The 20,924-nt window shown below is 44.4% G+C and overlaps 2 protein-coding genes across 3 annotated transcripts; one reads left to right on the forward strand and one right to left on the reverse strand.

The window, feature by feature from the left end:
* Positions 1-4,665: 4,665 nt before the first annotated feature.
* On the reverse strand, positions 4,666-13,669 carry LOC134459398 (cytochrome P450 20A1). Its single transcript, XM_063211744.1, has 13 exons — positions 13,460-13,669; positions 13,124-13,173; positions 12,555-12,721; positions 10,559-10,704; positions 9,982-10,149; positions 9,547-9,625; positions 9,079-9,194; positions 8,430-8,484; positions 7,810-7,930; positions 7,477-7,588; positions 6,755-6,819; positions 6,527-6,616; positions 4,666-5,586 (listed from the first exon to the last, which is right to left on the reverse strand). Exons 1-13 carry the CDS (start codon positions 13,529-13,531, stop codon positions 5,436-5,438), a joined length of 1,392 nt encoding a protein of 463 aa, XP_063067814.1. The 5' UTR covers positions 13,532-13,669; the 3' UTR covers positions 4,666-5,435.
* Positions 13,670-13,984: 315 nt separating this feature from the next.
* On the forward strand, positions 13,985-20,860 carry LOC134459397 (zona pellucida sperm-binding protein 4-like). 2 transcript variants are annotated; one of them, XM_063211742.1, is made up of 9 exons: positions 13,985-14,370; positions 15,423-15,610; positions 16,115-16,212; positions 17,240-17,397; positions 18,113-18,302; positions 18,815-18,956; positions 19,401-19,500; positions 19,785-19,946; positions 20,681-20,860. In XM_063211742.1, the coding sequence occupies exons 1-9, from the start codon at positions 14,010-14,012 to the stop codon at positions 20,800-20,802; spliced, it is 1,521 nt and encodes a 506-aa protein (XP_063067812.1). In that variant the 5' UTR covers positions 13,985-14,009; the 3' UTR covers positions 20,803-20,860. The 2 variants fall into 2 exon arrangements, with proteins under 2 accessions (XP_063067812.1, XP_063067813.1); XM_063211743.1 differs by having other exon boundaries at positions 13,986-14,370; positions 19,401-19,476.
* Positions 20,861-20,924: the final 64 nt, after the last annotated feature.

Raw genomic sequence — 20,924 nt, forward strand, 5'->3', positions numbered from 1 at the left:
AGCGCAAGTTCACTAAACATCTCAAATACAGACAAACAATCTCTTACCGGTTGCCTCTCCAGTTTCCAGAGTCACGTATGCACAATATCTTTCCAAATTGTTGGCCCAAGCACAGCAACTTTATGCCTGTGCTTCTCAGCAGGGTTTCCTGAAACTGAGCTGAAGAGCCTAATTAAAACCACCTGTGCTTAGCTTTGCTGCACAGGACAAATCAGCTCAAACGCGGGCAGCTGACGCTGATCAGCCAACTCTAGCTGCTTCAACTTATCAGCTGACTCGCGATTGATGCAGCTTAAACATCACCCATTTTTTTCTATTTTTCCCCGGTGTATTTTCTTAGTGGAATTTAAAAGCAAAACACATACAAACCCAGTTTGACTTAACACCTCCCACTCGACCTTGTCAGTAGATCTACTGATAAGGTCGTTACTTACAAGTCAAACACAAATAAACATGAGTCCTTTGAGGTGTGGAGGGCAGCAGCTTGGATTGCCTCCTTCCACTCGTCAGTCTTGGGCTTCCTTGAGCCCACAGCGCTCACCAGCGGGCCGCAGCAGCTCCGGACAATCTTCCTGCTCACAGGCCTCTCAAGTCTCTGATGCGGTGGTTGAGGATTTGGTGCCCTCTTGTGTTGAATGGGAAGTTCTGCCACCACTTCTTTCCTATTCCTCCGAGATGTCACTTGATTTAGTTTCCTCCCACTTTGGTCTGTTAAGGATTTGACTGCAGACCCTCCTGGCTCACGTACTGGTCTCCAGACTTGGCCGTTGCCGGGTACTTTTACTTTCTGGAGGTTTGTGAACTCAATGGGACCTTGACATTCCTGCTTCGAATGAATCTTCCTCATCTTTGAGGGGGAGTTGGAGGAGATGGCAAGAAGCTCACCTTCATCAGCGTAGCTGCGGTAACGCATCTTCCTGCGGTGGCCAGATTCTTTGAGAGACTCCTGCCTCCCACTTTGCCCAGAGACGTCCAGGGATCTGGGATGAGGCCTTCTGGATTTGGGGATGTGCTCCATGTTGATGGTAGCCCTCATGGACCTGGCAAAGTGTGTGCCTGATGTGTGGGCTGATATTGTAACATCTTCAAACAGGTCTGGATGGGCGCCTCCCACCATCTTCCCTAACGGCCCATCCCAGAGCACAAGATCCTCAACAACTCTGATTGGCTGCGGCGCCAGCTTGCCCTCTCTATGGCTTATCAGCAAGTCAATCTTCTTTGGTCTTGTAAGCTCACTTATGGGTACATCAGGAAAAAATCGTTGGAGTTGTTGTGCCGTCACATGGTTGTGGATGTCTGCGATGTCATCCAGCCCGTAGCACACCAGCTCATGGGATCGCAGTCCACCGTTTGGGGTCCTCACACGGATTTTCAACAGGTATCTTCTGGTCTTCACGCGGGCCTTCATCCCTCCAACACCATGGACAACGAGGGTCATCTCTTCACTTTGAAGATTTAGCCTTCTCGCTGCCTTGTGGGTGATGTAGTTGGTATCTGAAGCTAGGTCAACCAGGGTGCCAACCTGTTGCCCAGTGTTTACAGTCACTTGAAGCAGCATCATAATGACAGGAAGCTCTTGCAGTCCATGTTGAACGAGGAGGTTTGAGGGCTGACTCACTGTGTTGAGTGTTCTTGAAGCGGAATTGGAAAATACATGTCTGCATTGTCTTGCCAGTTCTGTGGGGAGCTTGCTGAGGAACTCCTCTTGGTCAGCGGTGTACCCACTCCCCTCAGTCTTGGGGTGTTCACTACTCACTGCAGTGGTTGTTCTTGCAGCAGCATTGGAGCACAGGTAATAATGGTGCTCAAGCTCATCTCTGCAGTCCGGGTGTTTGCACAGGAAAGTTCTCTTGCAAAATGCTGGTTCGTCATGAACGTCAAGGCATCTCTCGCATGCCCCCATCTCCTTGACAGCAGTGTTCTTCTCTGCAGGTGTCAGACTACGGAACTGCCTACAGAAGTACAGTTTTTGTCTGTGTCTTGAGTCACCGCAGACCACGCATCCAGCTGGCGGATCATCGGACTTGGTGGCTCTGGTCCTTCCATGCCATGGTCCAGATCTGTCTTGCCTTTTTGGTTCCTCTTCCTTCAGGTGGTCAAGCTGCTCATAGATAGCCTCCTGCTCTTTGAGGAAGGCCAGCAAGCAGTCAAACCGGTTGGTTGAGGACACAGCATTCCGTTTATCTGCTGCATGAGTCAGCCACTCTTTCTGCAGGGTTTCAGGGAGCTTGCCTTCAATGGACCTAGTGACCAAGGGGTTTTTGATTGCACCCGTGTCTCCAAGGTCACTTAGGTCCTGTAGCGCTTTCTCAACTGTTTGAATTAATTCCACAATTTCACGTGGTTGGTGGCTCTTCACTGCTGGTATTCTTTGCACCTCCTCCACAATTTCTATGGCAATGGTGGTTCGGTTGCCGAAGCGGTTTTCCAGGACGCGGAAGATGTCGTCAGCCTCTTGGTAGCTTGTGAGCCTCAGGTCCTGGGTGATCCTTTCCTCCAGGCTATCAAGTAGCTGAAACTTTTTCACTTCTTTGGAACCTGAAGGCTCACCTTGCTTCTGAAGGGCTTCCCAGTCTTTCCTCCACCTATGGAAATCTCGTTTGTTTCCGGAAAATTTTGGGAGTGTGGTTGGTTTGAGTCGGATGGCAGGCACGAGTGGAGCGTGAGAGACAGGGGTGGGTTGTCGCTTCTCCTCCTTCAGTTTCTCAGCAATGAAGTCTGCCTTCCCGGCTGTGAGTGCGGGGATCCTTTGGATGAGGTCGCTCAGGCGGTCCAGAATGTTTTGCTTTTGACCAGGTGGGACCCATCGCTTCCACCGTTCGAAAGCCTCCCTCGCCGCTTCGGTCAGGTCTCGGAAGTGGGCCAGCAGGAATTCGTAGCCCTCTAGGCTGTTGTTGGGGTCTACTGTGCCTGTGCGTTTGCCCTCCCCCTCGGCCACTTGGAGCGCGGTGAGAATTTCTTTTTCGCCGTAGTCGGACCACAGCACATCTTGGAGTAGACCTTTCAGTTGGTTCAACCGCTCCTCACACTCACCAGCGGTCTTTGTGAGGTCAGCCCTTTGATCTTGTGGTAACTCCCCCTCCTCTTCCTCCAGATCTTCGAGGAGTTTGGCTTCCACATCATCGTTGGCCTCCCAGACCCTTTCTGCCGCCTTTGAGAGCGTGTTGAATGCTTCTTCTAGCTCTACAGCTGGCTTGTCCCTGTAGGTCCTCTGCAGTGTGTTTGCCAGCCGGGTGAAAGTTCTTTTTGCCACGGCCCGATCCTTCTTGAGCTCATCGGCAGACATTTCTCCCGCTGTAGACTGTGGCTCACTGGCAGGGTAAGTGTTTGTCGTTGTGTGCACTTCTGTGTCGGTCTTGCGCTTTCTTGCCTTTCTCCGCATCGACAGCAAGGCTCCCTAGTTGTCCTCCAGCTCCTGGCTCAGTGGTTCCCCACGTCCTTGGCTGCTGGATCTCGACGTCCGGGCCTCACGTTGTCGTCAGGATGGCTTCCTTCCAGTTCCAGGTCCCGGTTTTTTACTGTCAAGTTGTTCCAGTTTTGCTTGGATTTTTCGGTTTGATTATTTTGATTTGTGCAATTTCCCCAACTTGAATAAAGGAAGTGACTTCTGGTGGAGTTTTGAAGGTACACTGGATTCCACTCAAAGGACTGGACAAGACAAGAGTTGTTTCCTTTTTGACTTTTTCTTTTCTTTTCTTTTTATTTAAGTTCAGGCCACAAGTTCATTTAGTTGAGTTTGTTGGCAGGAAGAACAATTCATGGCAGTAGTAGGTCAGCCCTTTAGGTAAAAAACCTAAGGGTAAACAGTAGACAAGACAAAAGAACAAGGTTAGCATAGTTAGCACGCACTGCTCATGTGCAAAATACAATTCTGTGCAAGTAGGCCATCATTAATATGAAATGTGCAAATATGCTTGTATTCCAAATATACTAAAATAAACTTTGCAGTATGTCAACACTAAATCCAGATTAAAAGAACAGCAATATGAATTTAAGATGTTGTAAGAAAGCTACAAAAGAGAAGACATTTGATTTACCTGAGACTGACATTTTTTAACTTAATCAACTGTACTATAATCTATCGATCCCACTACACGGCTGATTTGGCTGTGTGGCTTAAACAATCCACAGCCACTGCGCTGCGAGCACAATAAACAGAACAAACGTGTGCCTGGCCGTTTAAGCTGACATTTACATTTCGCATTAAACAATAACACAACAATTGTTGCAAACACATGCGCAAGCATCGGACACTACATCAAACAAACTGAAGGCAACTGAGCGCAAGTTCACTAAACATCTCAAATACAGACAAACAATCTCTTACCGGTTGCCTCTCCAGTTTCCAGAGTCACGTATGCACAATATCTTTCCAAATTGTTGGCCCAAGCACAGCAACTTTATGCCTGTGCTTCTCAGCAGGGTTTCCTGAAACTGAGCTGAAGAGCCTAATTAAAACCACCTGTGCTTAGCTTTGCTGCACAGGACAAATCAGCTCAAACGCGGGCAGCTGACGCTGATCAGCCAACTCTAGCTGCTTCAACTTATCAGCTGACTCGCGATTGATGCAGCTTAAACATCACCCATTTTTTTCTATTTTTCCCCGGTGTATTTTCTTAGTGGAATTTAAAAGCAAAACACATACAAACCCAGTTTGACTTAACAATTTTAATAAACAAGTTTTATTCACAAAGGGAGTACAAGCACAGAGGTACTATTGACAATACCTCATCTCTTCATTCACATTCAGTCACAATTCAAAAGGTTGGAAGGAATGTCTCTGAACCACTACGCAACACAACTGACCAACAAACTGTTTTCAGTCGTTTTCTTAATCATCTCGTGTGTTGACACTGATTACTACACATTTCATTATTTGGGCTCAAACATTTTCATATATGACAACCAGATAGTATATAAAAAATGTCCACGACATGGCACTGGCTGAAGAGCTGTGGCACTTACGGTGCTGGTTAGGAATTTTAATTTTCATATAATGCAACAATTTTGAATTTGAGTCAACAGTCAACAGATAATTCAAACCACTTGCTCTGTACAGAACAGTGTTGTGTTGTATGCAATCTATTCAATAGGTGTCAAACCAGGTCCTTGGTATAAAATAGCGATGCAAATGTAAAATCTATGTAAAATACCTACGCATGTACACGTAGCTGGCAGTTATCACCACAACGGCAGACTTCATTGGCAGTGAAGGATATTACGTAATACTTGATGTGCTTCACACAGGAAGAGAGAGAGAGAGAGAGAGAGAGAGAGAGAGAGAGAGAGAGAGAGAGAGCGCGAGAGCTAGATACAGACAGACAGACAGAGATACAGACAGGAGAGCGAGAGAGAGCAAGCGAGAGAGAGAGAGAGATAGAGAGAGAAAGAACTAAAGAAAGAAAGAGAGAGAGGGTGGTGTCCATCTTCTGTGTTTACTTTCTGTTGCTGACGGTGATCCAGGTGTCGTCTTTGGGCGTGGCCACCAGTTCGTACCTGGCCTCCACCACCTGGCCCTTCAGGCAGTGCAGCTTCAGACGCCGCACCAGCGTGCACAGCAGCATCGTGGCCACCGTGTAGGCAAACCTGCACACAGCACCACACACATCATTAACACATCAACATGAATGTCATCATATCCATCGTGTAGGCAATCCTGCACACAACACAACACCACACACCAGGTGAGAGGGAAACATGTCAATAAGAATATCATCGTGGCCACCGTGTAGGCAATCCTACACACAACACCACACACATCATTAACACGGCAATAAGAATCTCATCATAGTCACCGCGTAGGCAAACCTGCACACAACACCACACACATCATTAACACGGCAATATGAATACCGGTATCATCATAGCCACCGTGTAGGCAATCCTGCACACAACACCACCACACCAGGTGAGAGGGTCACATGTCAAAGAGTACGTTTTGTTGTTTTTATTTTTTCCCTCTCTGACTTTTACCTCTGTTATACATGTCTTGATTGAAATGTCCATATGTGTTTTCATGCTATTAAGCTATAAAGTTACTCTATTCTACTACTATTTCATTAAGAATATCATCGTGGCCATCGTGTAGGCAATCCTGCACACAACAGCACACACCAGGTGTGAGGGAAACTGTCAATAAGAATATCATCCACTAAATTCATTAAAATAAAGGATTTGTAACTTTTTTCTGCAAGACCAGTGTGCCTCAGATCATTAAGACTACTTAAGAGCCTACTGTTTGGGCCTTCACATTTTGGCAATAGTCGCAAGCTAAATACTAAAGTTCTCAAGAGCACCTGACTCTTTCTCTCAAACAATTGGCCCAATGCAGCACTCTCCTTTTCCTCTTCTTTTACTGGATATTTTTTTTTTTAACAAACATCACCAAATAAAGTTTAACATGCCAAATTTAATTCCATGTATCATCCTTGACATATAGACAGCCAGACAAAGAGAGACACACAGACACAGACAGACACACACAGACATGCGTAGACCGAGACAAAGGCACTTCTTTTATATGTACCTTAACTCTGGGCAGGCCTGGTTTCCAGAAAATCCAAGCAAGGAGAAGCTTTTTCTGGAGTCCTCATCTTTAAATCTGTCAGGGTCAAATCTGAGGAAAAAAAGCAATCATTTAGAAGATGCCATAGACACGTCTTAATGTCCATAAACAAAAACTGAAATCATTTGATTTTACACTTTCTTTTATATTTTCCTCTTTATTTTTGAAGCATTTCATGTCAATACGGACCTGTAAGGCAGAGACCAAGTATCCGCATCTTGGAGCACCACACCAAGAGCATAGATGACCATAGTCTGCAACCCAACAACAAATTTCAGCACACATATCCAATAATCTTGCATGTCATGTTATCGAATAAAATATTATCTCAAGAAAGCAGAGAATGCACGCACATCAGTGGCAGCACAGGTGCTGGAGAAAACACAAGTGAAGTAAATGACAAATGTTTGCAACACTGTTAATGCTCCTAGCAACTGAGAGCATTAGCTGATGCTGACATTTATCATTTATTTCGAATAAAATATTCTAACATGTATGGGTTTGTACAGCCTGGTGACACATGTAAAAGAAGTGCATTACATGAGGATGGTAAAACCAGGCTAGGGCTTGGCAGACAGAATATTCTGGCGACGACAAGATCTAGCTACAGAGGATCGCGGGACTGTGCAGCAAGAGCGATGCGAGCTAGAAGCGACAGAGTATATCTGTTAAAAGCAGAATGCAAGCATTCCAACATTCCCATTTGCTTTGGCGGTTGTCGCCGAACCACATCATGGCTAATTTGCATAATATTCACTCAAGTACAACTACAAACTGTCGCTCGAGTTGTGCAAATCACCTCTAGTCGCCAGGAACGCTTTTGTCCCACGACTCAATACAAAGTCAATTACTTTGGTCGCTGGAATCACTTATGTCGTGCTTGGTCTATTCATGCCTTGAGATAAACTGACCTCTTTGGGAATGACATGCTGGTCCACTTTTCCCTCCACCTCTTGTAGTGTTGCAGCCATCGGTGTCAGCTTGGCAGTTCGCACAGTTTCATTCAACACCTGCTGGCAGTACCTGCACAGAAAACGGATACTCAACTCAATTTCAGACACCGATGACAAAAATACTGTATAACAACATATGCATTCATATTTCTGAGGAAAAAGATCCATATAAGACCGTAGGGCCTTTTCACACCAGAACAGGGAAGCAGGGAGGGACGGAAGCGATTTTTACAGGTGGCGGCGGAAATGCGTGGCCACAAGCACAGACCAAGGAAGGGAGTCTGCACTCACTTGAGTTCTGGAATCTTCTCCAGGGTGATAGGCTCCTCCCCCAACACCTCAGTGCATTCCTGGAGCAGCTTCTCCTGAACCTCCTCCGCACACGACAGGAAGTGCACCGCCCAGATGCACACTGGGGGAAAAAATCATAAAAACGCATTTAAATTCAGTTTTAGGAGAAGAACAATGCACCAAGGTGGGCAACACTGTAAAACGCAGGTCGACTCTACACCAATGTCAGGAAGAATACTAACACTAGAAAATGCAGAGGGGACAGTTAAATTTAAATGTAAATGAATAAGATATTGTGCAAAATATTGTGCAAAATTAATTTAGTGGTTCTCTCTGACCAATGGCAGGTGTCCTGTAGATTGATTCCAAAACGTTTATGACTATGAATTTATGAAATCCACCTCCTAGCCATTGGCGAATACACTGTAGCTTACTGTGCGATGACTGATTTAAGAGTATGCAAAATATTACATACATTACATTACATTTAGCAGATGCTTTTATCCAAAGCGACTTACGAAGGAGGTTACATATCCACCATAGCAACAAACATATATGGTTCAAATGCAAAAGGCATGTACCATGACTGCCAAAACCCATTGAACGCCTCAGCTACTTACAATTAGCAGTGATGACACAGCCAGCAAGAGAAAAGACCATTGCATCCTCCATGACCTTCAAATACACAAACATGTTATTACCCGAACACAGAATAAACAAGGGTACAAGGACACAGGAACATTGCTCGTCACACGCAAAGAAATACAATAAGAGTTTAACATGCAGAAAAATTAGAATTGCATTCATCTAACAAGAAATGCACTCAGAGAATGCAGACCTCCACCAAGGGTGCTGTTTGATAGAATATTTGACTGTTACACCCTAATTATGTTTAAGTCATTCTGCCTTGTTTTTGTGGAGTTTGAAACTGGAATGTCAAAATTCGCCCCATCAAGTAATGGTGAAGAATCTTAGAAAAAAAAACCTGGATCCGGATCGTGATCCGGATCACCACAAAAATGTAATCACTTGTTCCTTTTGTCATTTCCAACAACAAAATATGTTAATAACTTTTTGAGTTATCCTGCTGACAGACAAACAGACAGACAGACAACGCCCAAAACATAACCTCTTTGGCTGAGGTAACGAGGAATGCATGACACCAGTGTAGATGTCTCTGGGATGCTTGTGTATTGAAGTCACTCGTGCTCAAGTATTCTGGTAACATAAATAGATGTTCTAATATGGAGCAGTATAAACGTACTCTACCTGGTTTTCTGAGAGCTTTGCCTGTACTAGGGAATCCACGAAGGAGGACTGCCCAGCGCCTTTCCCTTTGATATCCTTCACAATAGACTTCAACACAGTCTCCATCTCCGCCAAAGCTGTTGGGAGAACAGGGCGCACGCACGCACGCACGCAAATGCGCACACACACACACACGCAAACACACATGCACACACACGGCGCACACACTCACACACACGGCACACACACACATGGCACACACACACACACACACACACACACACACACACACACGCGGACGGACGCACACACACACGAGGGCGGACGCACACACACACACATACACACACACACACACACACACACACACACACACACACACACACACACACACACACACACACACACACACAATTAAAATCAAGACATGACCATAGCTCAAGAGACTGCTGTAGAGATAGGAAATGTTCTGATTGGTTGGTTTCCTACCAGAGTCGTAGTGTCCTTTCCTGCTGGAGCTCTTGTCTAAGGAGCCATCAAGGAAGCCTTTTCCAATCTCCGACCAGATCTAGAAGGATTCAAAAGAGCAGATGTGTGCAGGACAATAAAAACATAACTCCAAGTAGAATGGAGAGAGAGAGAGAGAGAGAGAGAGAGAGAGAGAGAGAGAGAGAGAGAGAGAGAGAGACCTGCCTTGGGCTGAATGTATGTAAGAGTGAGCTATATGGTTAATACTGTATATGTGTAAATTATGTGTTTGTCTTCTGTATATATGTATGCTATTTGACACCTTCATTTCCCCCTGGGATCAATGATACTCTACTCTACTCTACCCTACACACACACACACACACACACGCACACACACACACACACACACGCACACATGCACACACGCACACACACGGCCGGCCTTTTCCTCACCGCGTCATGGTTCTTCCGGAAGCGGATGACCTCTGCATCGTTGGCGAATCGCTCGCCCAGGGCAAGTTGAGTGACAGCCTTCATGGCCAATCCAAGGAGGTGAGAGCAAAGGGGCGTGTGCTGGGACTCGGGGTAGGACTGCCATTTGGTTACCAGCTCTTCCACCAGCTAGGTAAGCAGAGGGAGAGTGTAAGGAAGAAAGAGATACAGTAAGTGAAGTGAAAGCCCAACTGGGAGACTCCAACTCCCATTGTCATTTACCATTTCCCAATGTCAAGTGTATGAGCCTTGGAAGTCTGTCAGCCCAATTAGTCACGCCCAGTGATTGGATACTCCACAGAGTTCACCAAAGAGTATCCAATCCCTTGGCGTGATTACGAAAGCTGATACCCATTGTCATTGTGACATAGCACTCCACACAGTAACACATAACACTCCACACTGCACACAACAAAATTGCATTTATGTGGCATCCATCGAAACGTTAGTCCCCATGTTGTGCACTTAATTAAAAGGAGAAAAGGATCGCATCTGTGCTGTTCCGGTGTCTTCTCTCCATTCAAAACTGGTTTATCACCTTCAGCAGTAGAGGGAAGTTGTTCTTCAGGGTGGTGTTGATGGCCCCCTCGTACATCTTCTTCCTCATCACGCCCTCTGTGGCTCCCATGCTGGGCCCAGACTGGTATCCTAGCAACGACTTCAGCATCGTCTCAAAGGAGTCCGCTGCAAGAAAAACAAAGTGTGTATGGTTAGTTCAAGTCAAGTCAAGTCGGTTTTATTGTCAATTTCTTTACATGCACTGGTCATACAAAGAATTGAAATTACGTTTCTTACTTTCCCATGCAGACATAGACATAGACGTAGGTGTGGACATAGACAGTTAGACATAGAGAGTGCACATGCATTACACTAGAGTACCTATACAATACCTTACCATCATATAAAGTGCAGACTGGGCAACAGCAGGCATACCGGTACATAAAACAAGAAGAGGTATTGTTGTGCATTTCCAGTTATGTCCTATTGTGACGATTCTGACATGGTGATAGTAGGTGAAATAATAATAAATATAAAGTAAAATATAATGTGCAATATTTACAACTAGTTGGTAGCTAGTTTTCCAGTACAGTCATTCGAGTAACAGGCATGAAGCAGCAGCACCGTGTGTGTGTGTGTGTGTGTGTGTGTGTGTGTGTGTGTGTGTGTGTGCTTTTGAGTTAGTTCAGTGTGTGTGTGTGTGTGTGTGTGTGTGTGTGTGTGTGTGTGTGTGTGTGCTTTTGAGTTAGTTCAGTGTGTGTGTGTGTGTGTGTGTGTGTGGTGTGCTTTTGAGTTAGTTCAGTGTGTTGTGTGTGTGTTTTTGAGTTAGTTCAGTGTGTGTGTGTGTGTGTTTGTTGTGTGCTTTTGAGTTAGTTCAGTGTGTGTGTGTGTGTGTGTGTGTGTGTGTGTGTGTGTGTGTGTGTGTGTGTGCTTTTGAGTTAGTTCAGTGTGTGTGTGTGTGTGTGTGCTTTTGAGTTAGTTCAGTGTGTGTGTGTGTGTGTGTGTGTGTGTGTGTGTGTGTGTGTGTGTGTGTGTGTGTGTGTGTGTGCTTTTGAGTTAGTTCAGTGTGTGTGTGTGTGTGTGTGTGCTTTTGAGGTAGTTCAGTGTGTGTGTGTGTGTGTGTGTGTGTGTGTGCTTTTGAGGTAGTTCAGTGTGTGTGTGTGTTGTGTTGTGTTGTGTTGTGTTGTGTTGTGTTGTGTTGTGTTGTGTTGTGTTGTGTTGTGTTGTGTTGTGTTGTGTTGTGTTGTGTGTGTGTTTGAGTTAGTGCAAGTAGAATGTGCGATCACATTTCAGTGTGTGGGGGGGGTCTATCAGTGATGGGAGAGCGGGTTAAGTGTTCAGTCCAGAGCCATACAGAGAACAGAGTCAGGCGATCTCCACTGTGTCCTAGGGCCGACTTCCTCATTAGCAAAATAAGCTGTTTTAGCTTCTCAGTACTGCTCAGCGTTGCGAATGTTAGTTCTTAGTAGTGGGCGTAGCACACAGCAAATGCAATGCGATGCAATGCAGGGAATATGACAAGACTTGCTGTTCGTAGTAATAACTTCAGATAAACATCACAGGTGCTAAAAGTGTTGTGATTATCACCACCGAGACAGTTGATAGTTTACATATTTGTGGTGATTACCCCGCAATATAGTTCGTTAGTCCTTATTTTTGGCTGTTAATGTGGTGGTTCTATGTTGAGTCTATGGGAAGACAGCTGCTTTAGGCACTCCCTTATCTCGCTGAAAGGCGGGGCTGCAATTTAATTCCTGGTCCTCCAATCGCGTAACTCTGTTCTCTGTATGGCTCTGGTTCAGTCAGCATCCTGATTGCTTGGTGTATGAAGGTCTTTGCTTAGTTACGATAACCGATGGAAAAGTGCACCGACGGACTACACAACAAGTACACGTTTGTGCATGGCCACCTTAGGGCGTTCACATGATATCACACGGATCCAGGAAATGCACTGGTTTGAATCATCTCACTATAATCTACTCTCTTTGTGTAAACTCCTCTGCATACCTACAGTACATACATGAGGATGAACTCACTGGTTCTGTTGGGGTTGATGTGCTGCCTTAGCTGGTCCACAGTTCCCAGACTGACCACAGGACGCCTGCCGAACCAGAAAGATGCCACAGGTCCAAACTGGTCGTGGAGGCCCACCAGGAACTCGTGCAAGCTGCCTTTGGAGACGATGTCCTGCAAATTGCCATCCCTGGTGGCGGAGAGAAGAGTAGAGTAGAGTAGAGTACTTTTATTAGTCCAGAGGGAAATCCAGGTGTCTGACAACTTACAAAAACACAAAGACAAAACATACACAAAGACCTAATACACATTATCACACATTGCGGTAATAAACACATAGTTTGAGTATAGCAATTAGTGTGGCCTATCAGTTTTCACTCACTCTCTCTCTATCTCTCTCTCATTTGAAAAGCGACACTTGCTCTTACAAATGCTCTGTAAAAGGCAAAAAAACGAAGCTTCACCTCCTTAAGCATTTAACACAATAAATGGAAAATATGTGAGCTGCATAACACATTGGCTTTATGTTATTAACAGCACCATAGAATGTGTTTTACTCATGCAAGTGTCTTTGAAAGCACTTAACACTTACTTTTCCTCTGTAGGATTGAGGCCAGAAATACCAGATGCTCTTCTTGAGGACTAAAGATGAACAATGGCAAGATAAAAAAATTGTTGCAGCCATGCTTAAGTTGCACAAAAGTATGCTTGCATGCAACAACAACAAAACAGAATCCTTTCAATTGACCATCTTTCACAGCTGTCCAAGTAGGCTACTTTATCAATTGTAAACAAGGCTTTGACTTTACTTGGATTAGTTGAGCTTTAATCCCGACATGTGAGAAAAGAATGGCACAGCTGGAATGAGTGAAGAAAAAGAAACCTCGCCCAAACTAAGTTAGTGGAATACATTAAACAAATTCCTTACCGGGTATAAGTAAAGCACAGCACCAACCAGGATGACAACAAAAGTCACAGCAAATATCGCAAAATCCAGCATGCTTTCTGGAACATTTAGTTCAACCTATAGCAAAGATAAATGTTGCTGCAATGACAGAGAAGGTTGCTGTCAACTACATTACTAGCTAGCAGACTTTCTGCCAGCCAGCTGACTGAGCTACCACTCCACGTCTACCAAAGGATGTCTACGCGCCTGCCTGCGCTCGATTAACTTTCCTAAATGCGAAGGCGTGAAGAAGCTACTACCGAGCAATCGATCGCTTTCACTCAATTAGCTGATTTGTGTGTTGATGTTCTTTTATTATAATCTTGACTTTTTGTAATTGTTCTAGATGCTGTTGGCCCTAATTATAAAAGATCCTAGATAGTGGATTAACATTATGCTGAACTAAAATTCAGTGTCAAACAAAATAGGCCTAATTCTTTGAAGTTAATTGGTGGGCGTTCCCAATCATTAGGACAAATTGAAGGCGACCTTCAAGTATGAGACATTCTTTACCCGCAGACAAGTGGAAACCATGCTGGGAGGACAAAGTTTGAGCGTTACACAAGTTCTTGTTGTGTTTCTAAGCTTGTGCCATGCCCAATATCAGTCATGGCAGAAGCCTGCACAGGGACAAACCATCCATAGAAATCCCCCTCATGCTCAACAACAAACGGCTCAAAACGAACTTGTCCAAATACAGCAGACACTTCAGCAGAGGGAAAACAATCCGTGGATCGAGATGAAACCGACTGAAGACCTCTCCACTCAATCTCAGCGTTGTCAGGTGGAGCCCATGGACAGGGTGCAGTGCGGGGAGCCAGACGTCACTGGAGCTGAGTGCCTGGAGATCAACTGCTGTTTCGATGGACGGGAGTGCTTTTATGGCTTATCAGGTCAGTAGGCCTACATTTTGCATTTTGATTAAGAAAATGGACCAAGAAGTAGGACGTGTTTGTTGTGATGGTGGGAAAAAGCCCTGTTTATGCATGTCTTTTGACATGTTGAAGCAGTCGGTTAGGCTACAAATCGGCCATTAGGCCTATGGGCTATTCAAATGGAGGCCCTGGGGCCAGATGCATCCATTGGGTGGCAAGGCTCTGGCTCCCCATAAGGTCAGAACAAAATATAAACAAATAGGCCTATGTGTGCTATCTGTGGCCGTGCATAATTTGCGCACTAACATTTCAGGTTTGGGATATCTCTATGCATTCACATGAGAGTGAAATCTTATATAAGGCAGTGTCATAAATAGACCATCCTAAGGCTACAGAGATGCAAATATTCTGTCTGGAAATCTATCCCCTTGTTTCGCACTCTAGCCGGACACCGTGCTGCTTACAGATTATAGGCCTACAGATTTTACACAGATTTTATGTTCGGCCCCTTCACTGGAGGGAATTTGAAAAACTGTCCCTCTGATTTTGTTTTTAATTGAATACCCCTGGCCTGTGGGATACAGTAGTCTAGTCACATGATTCCTATGGGTGTAAATTGTGGAAATATGGATTTAGATCACAAAAGAGCCTTTCTACAGCAGGCTTAATGATCTAGCCTACTTTACTTTTTCACGCGTTGAAGCAATGATCCATTGAGTTTTTTTTTCTTTGTCTTTTCTGTTACTGAAAAAATATAGTTAGGAGGTGACTTTATATTGTAGTAGCCTACGCATAATTGCATTTGACAATATTGTAGGCTACGCAAACTACATAGTCACAGAATGTTATTATAATGGGTTATATGAATGGGGATACTATGTTTTTCAGGAGTATTTTTGGGCGAGCCAAATGGTTGCCATGTCCCGGCCGTATCTGGCCCAAGGGCCGTCATTTGAAGACCACTGCTGTAGTGTGTTGTAATGCCTACAATAAAATGTCTCCAAATAGTCCACCCTTTTATTTCCTCAAGTGCTGTGCTGATCTGTCTTCTCCTCTCCTCTCCTGTGTAGTGACGCTGCAGTGTACCCGAGATGGCCAGTTTGTGGTGGTGGTGGCCAAGGAAGCCACCCTGCCCGCCCTCCGCCTGGACTCCATGAGTCTGGCCGAGGACACGGACGAGTCCTGCCAACCTGTCAGCTCCACACACGCCTTCGTCATCTACCAGTTCACCGTCAGCAGCTGTGGCACCACCATGACGGTGGGTGAAGAAACAGACCTGCATTCATTCATTCCCGACGATTAATAATAATAATAATAATAATAATAATAATAATAATAATAATAATAATAATATTATTATTATTATTATTATTCAGTCATTCAATATATTCATTCATTTTCTTGAGACCTCCTATTGCCTCAAATTGTAGACCAAAGTAATGTAAATGGTATTACTCCATAACCGGTTCTGTGCTCAAAAAGGTGTAGTACCCGTGTGACGCTACGTTCTTAAAGGTTAAACAGGTCTCTAAATGCAGTATTCACTCTTTTGTTTAGAATGTGTCCTTGGCTTTGTGGATAGGCCTACTTAAGTTGCCCTACACAATTTTTGAAAGTGGGCCATTATTGCCAGTGTGACAGAGCAGAGTTGTTAAACAAGTGGACCACCGTCAGTTGTGTATCCTCCAGAGGTCCAGTTGCTTCTAACCAAGTTCCTTTGAGCTTGTCAACATGTATTTTTGTTTGTGCACGTGTTTGACAGGAAGATGATGACTACATTACATATGAGAATATCATGTCCTCATCCTACGAAGTTGGGATTGGACCGCGTGGCTCCATCACAAGGGACAGCTCATATGAGTGAGTTTGCGCGTGTGTGATTTGGTGTTAGACCGTAGCTGTGGCCTAACATGCTCAGTTGGGCCAGAGCCATGGAATTCAGAGTTGTGACAGCCAGGGTACAGGAAACCGGTTGATGGCATGATTTCATGTAGATTCAAATTACTCTTGGCAACGGCTTTCTCTTTGCTAGAGACTGACACAGAACCACTACATAACGAGCGAAGATGACGTAAAAATGAATTAAAAGGAATTACATTTACGTTTACTGCACTTTCTGTGTTCAACACTCACTTCTTGGAACTATTTTGGAACCATGTCAATGGCGATCTGTGTGTCAAAGGCGCCATGAGCCGCCATCTTTGTTTAAAAATGGAACATGTGGTCAGTGGGATTAGCCCAACTCTTACTTCCATGGCTCTGGTCAGGACAAGAAGCATGGCAGGGTTCTACAGTCATACCAATACAATAGGAATACAGTAGTATTTATTGGAATTCAATTGGAGTAGATAACTACACTCCTGCATCCTCAAATGTGACTGAAATGAAAGTATGTAGCATGCATGTAATCCCATATTGTTCCTTCACATAAAATCAAGGACATTCTTCGCTACTGTATGTTCAATTGGCAGTGCCACAATGTTTGTAACTGGATAGCAGATGTTGCATTGGGATGTACACCTCTGGAAAATAATGGATCATCTATTTATATGTGAATTTTTTTTTATTTTTTTTTACTTCAATATGCTGTCTTTAAAGGTGCACTGTGTAGGATGGTGGCCAGAGTATGTATTGCAACTATGCTTCTCATTGAAAGTGTGCTGTCTACAGCCAAATTTGATCTTTCCATGAATATTTACTAAATAATGAACAAATTCATGAAAAGTGATTTCCCCCCCGTCATAGTGAATACTTAAAATTTGATGGTGGTGGTAAGTATGAATATGAAAAGGGTAACATTTGGAAATTCTGCAAATAAACAACTGAAGATATTATACAGTGCAGTACCTTTTAACTCACTCAAGTCCTCATTTTGCTCTCCTGCCAGACTGACAATGCAGTGCCGCTACTCCAGTACAGCTGTGGAGGCTGTGGTGATGGAGGTGAACACCCTCCCTCCTCCTCTACCTGTGATCCAGGACGGACCAGTCAGGGTGGAGCTCAGGGTGGCTAGTGGTGTCTGCACCACTAAAGGATGCACAGACGGTCAGTTCACCGTTTTTTTACATTTATATTTTTAGGGCTTTTGCCTTTATCTTTGACAGGATAGTGGAGGAGAGACAGGAAATGAGTGGGGGGAGAGAGATGGGGAAGGATCTGCAAATGACCCAGGTCTGAATCGAACCCGGATCGTCGGCATAGTAACCCAGTGCCTTTCCGTTAGGTCACGGCAGGGCCAGTTCACAGTTTTTAAGTTTTCATTCATGTTAGGATGTTATAGGCCAGAAGGGTGGTTGGTGTTGATCTGACTTTGCATGGGCTCTATCCAACACCACCATTAGGTCCTATGTTGAATTGAGAAGGTTGTATCTCAAATGACACAGTTCCCCTTCCAATCTGTAAGGGGACCAAAGACCATATAACGCTGTAGTGTTATTTCAACTCTCATTACTTGTTACATTAGATTGCATTACCAGACAAATGTAGATCTAATTCCATGGCTCAGAAGATGTGTTCAGCTCTTTCTAAACGTTCTAAGAATGGTCTCTGACCAAACTCCTACCACATTACATGTAGCTGTTGACCAAAATGTTCCGCTCCATTTAAAAGAATATGTATTTATTTATTTATTCTGTTATTTCATTTCATTATTTTTGTTTTAACATTGGTGTTAATCACATTGAGCTGCAAGTCTTTTATGTGTTGTGCTTTATACAGTTGTTATTATTAAAATAAACACATTACTTGTCCCATCTTCCAGATGAGATGTTCTCTTCCTTCTACTCTGAGGAAGACTACCCGTTGACCAAAGTTCTGAGGGAACCCATCCCAGTCGAGGTCCAGATCCTGGAGCGGACCGACCCGAACATCGTGCTGCTCCTGGACCACTGCTGGGCCACCTCGTCACCAGACGGGGACAGCCTGCCCCAGTGGGACCTCCTCATTGATGGGTAAGCATGACTTGGAAGTAGTAGGGGTTTGAAAATAATAGTCGAAATGCATCGATCCTACGGCCGACAATAGAATCGTATCGTATCGTATCGTATCATGGGGCATTCTTAGGTATCAAAAATAATCGAATTGCTGGCCCCTGCCCAATGCTCTGGCTCCATAACATAATAGAGGTGGAAAAGTAATTGGAGAAAATCAAATCGTCTCGGATCGTGGGGCATTTCTAAGCATCGAAAAGAAATCAAATCACTGCCTTAAGAAATCGATATTGAATCGTATCATCATGGAGGCTGTAATTTACACCCTACTTGGATGTGTGAAGGGGTTGGTGTCAGAGTCCGTGTATGTATATTGCTAGAATTGAATTGAAATGCTGCTGCATGTGTGAAGTGCAAGAAAGCTGAAAAAAGGTGCTGGTACCAAGCAGTCACACTTGGATGAAGAATGCATAAACTGTCAAAATGTACTAGCTAATGCATACAAAATGTAAATTTTCGTTCTCTCTACTAAGGTGCCCGTATGCAGAAGACCGCTACCTGACCACTGTGGTGCCAGTTGATGCCTCCTCTAACCTGCAATACCCGACGCATCACAAGCGATTCATAGTCAAGATGTTCGCTTTTGTGGAGTCCTATGTTCCCGTGCAACAAATGGTAGGTACAGGTGTGTCATGCGCACGTGTGCACAGGGGTGTGGGTAAGATTTGGATCCATTTCGGTAGTCCGTGTGTGTGTGTGTGCGTGCGTGCGTGCGCGCGTGCGTGCGTGCGTGCAACATCTTGACTTAAAGTGATACTGTACCATTTTTGGAAATATGTTTATTTTACCTCCAAGCGAGCAGTTAACATTGAGTCCTACGAGACCAGCTGGCGGCTAGCTGGTCTCATTGGACTCAATGTTAATGGCTAGCTTGGGGTTAAAATTGACACTGCCCTACTCTCAGAACGCTTGAAAGTACAGGAGAAAGGCAAAACTCATTCATTTAACTCAAGGGGAGGTGTAATATGAACTTTATTTCCAAAAAATGTGCAGCATCACTTTAAATATGCCTTCACTGTTCTGAAATGGACACCCACATTGACTGATTCCTCTTATCAGGTGCATATCCACTGCAGCACATCCCTCTGCTCCCCCTCTAATGAAGATAGCTGTGAGCAGACATGCGGCAGGAAACGTAAGCATCTCACCACTCAAATGAGTAGGTTTGGCTTGGAAATGGTGGGGACACTACAATGGCAAATGTTCTGGTTATGCTATTTTTTGCTTTGTGTTTTGTGGAAACAGTGGTTGGGGACAAGCTTAGTACATCTCAAAGTGTTATGGACATGTCCCCAACCACCCACACCTAAAATGACACCCATGGCACTACATGCATGCATCAAAGGCATGACGGCTTTAAACAAAAGAAGGCTTGATTGCTTTAACACGTGACATAAGGTTTTACTATACTAAAAAGTGATTGTGTATTCTCTTGCTTGACAGGTCGATCACTCAACGTTGTAGAGGACTCTCAGGAACAACAACAACAAGTGGTGTCTAGCGGTGAGGTCATCATTGTGGAGGGGGGCTGGTCAGCCCTCAATCAGAGCCAAACAGAGGAAGCGGTGCATGAAGCAGTGCACAGCAAGCTACAACAGCAACCCAGTGAGTAGAATCCAAGATTGTCTTAGTACAGTAAGATGATTCAAACTCTGCCCACCCAATTCAAAGGCGTGTGCTCAAGTTTGGTCTCCTAAGGGGGTGTTGTCCCCTCCTTCTTCTTTCTGTGGAATTTGGTGACGGCTTGTATAAGATATGCGCTACTGCCATCTATCTTGCCAAGGGAACTCTGTTTAATCTCAACCCTAAAGCATCCAGGTCTCCTAACCAAAGTTCTCCTAAAGGGGCGTTCATATGACATCACACGGATCCAGGAAAAGTCAGAGCCTTAAGTATCTTACTCTCCTAGAAGATGTTTGGTACAATTTGTGGTCATGTTCAGTGTTGCCAGATTGGGCAGTTGCCCAACCAATTGGGCTGCTTAGGATGGCAGTCTGCGGGTAAAAAACATTGTGAAAGGAATTTGGGTGTGTTTTTCTGCAGATTTATGGCCATAGAAATCAATAACATTGAGTTGAAATTGGGCAGGATTTAGTGCTTCCCAGTGGGTTTTGAGCATTTTTTTTTAGGCTGGAAATCCGTCTCATCTGGTAAACCTGGTCATGTTAACCTTGTTTTTAAGAATGTCTTCAGTTGCCCCTTTAAACATTTGAAACGAGTGATTAGTCACTTGGGGTTGACTTTAGCATATTTAAAGGGGGCAATCAAAGAGACTGACTTTGTTTGGTCCCTTTTTAATTTGCCAAAAGACTGACTGTTGAAATTGTTTTTGATTTCAGGTTGGACGCTAAGTAGTGTTGGACTGCTGGGTGTGATCACGCTGTGTGTGTTGAGCATCTCTGGCCTGGCCGCAGTCGCCATCAGCAGGTGGAAACCACGGTTACACGCTGTACAGGTGTAATACAACACTGCACGACAAAGGACTATTCTATTTAATAAAGGACTATACTGTACAGCTACATCATGCCTGCCTCTCCGTGGTGCTCCATTTTATGATTCATCAAATCAATTTCTTGATAATCA

The sequence above is a fragment of the Engraulis encrasicolus genome, chromosome 12, assembly GCF_034702125.1.
Source record: "Engraulis encrasicolus isolate BLACKSEA-1 chromosome 12, IST_EnEncr_1.0, whole genome shotgun sequence".
Classification (NCBI taxonomy): domain Eukaryota; kingdom Metazoa; phylum Chordata; class Actinopteri; order Clupeiformes; family Engraulidae; genus Engraulis; species Engraulis encrasicolus.

What these genes read in the sequence shown, in the direction of transcription:
- LOC134459397 (XM_063211742.1), top strand. Translation starts at nt 14,010, where the DNA reads ATGCTGGGAGGACAAAGTTTGAGCGTTACACAAGTTCTTGTTGTGTTT. An exon ending in GCTGTGGCACCACCATGACG is followed by an intron (nt 15,611 to 16,114) that starts GTGGGTGAAGAA and finishes CGTGTTTGACAG; the next exon opens with GAAGATGATGACTACATTAC. An exon ending in TGGGACCTCCTCATTGATGG is followed by an intron (nt 18,303 to 18,814) that starts GTAAGCATGACT and finishes CTCTCTACTAAG; the next exon opens with GTGCCCGTATGCAGAAGACC.
- LOC134459398 (XM_063211744.1), bottom strand. Translation starts at nt 13,531, where the DNA reads ATGCTGGATTTTGCGATATTTGCTGTGACTTTTGTTGTCATCCTGGTT. An exon ending in CTGTGTCATCACTGCTAATT is followed by an intron (nt 7,931 to 8,429) that starts GTAAGTAGCTGA and finishes TTTTTCCCCCAG; the next exon opens with TGTGCATCTGGGCGGTGCAC. An exon ending in ACTTGGTCTCTGCCTTACAG is followed by an intron (nt 6,617 to 6,754) that starts GTCCGTATTGAC and finishes TTTTTTCCTCAG; the next exon opens with ATTTGACCCTGACAGATTTA.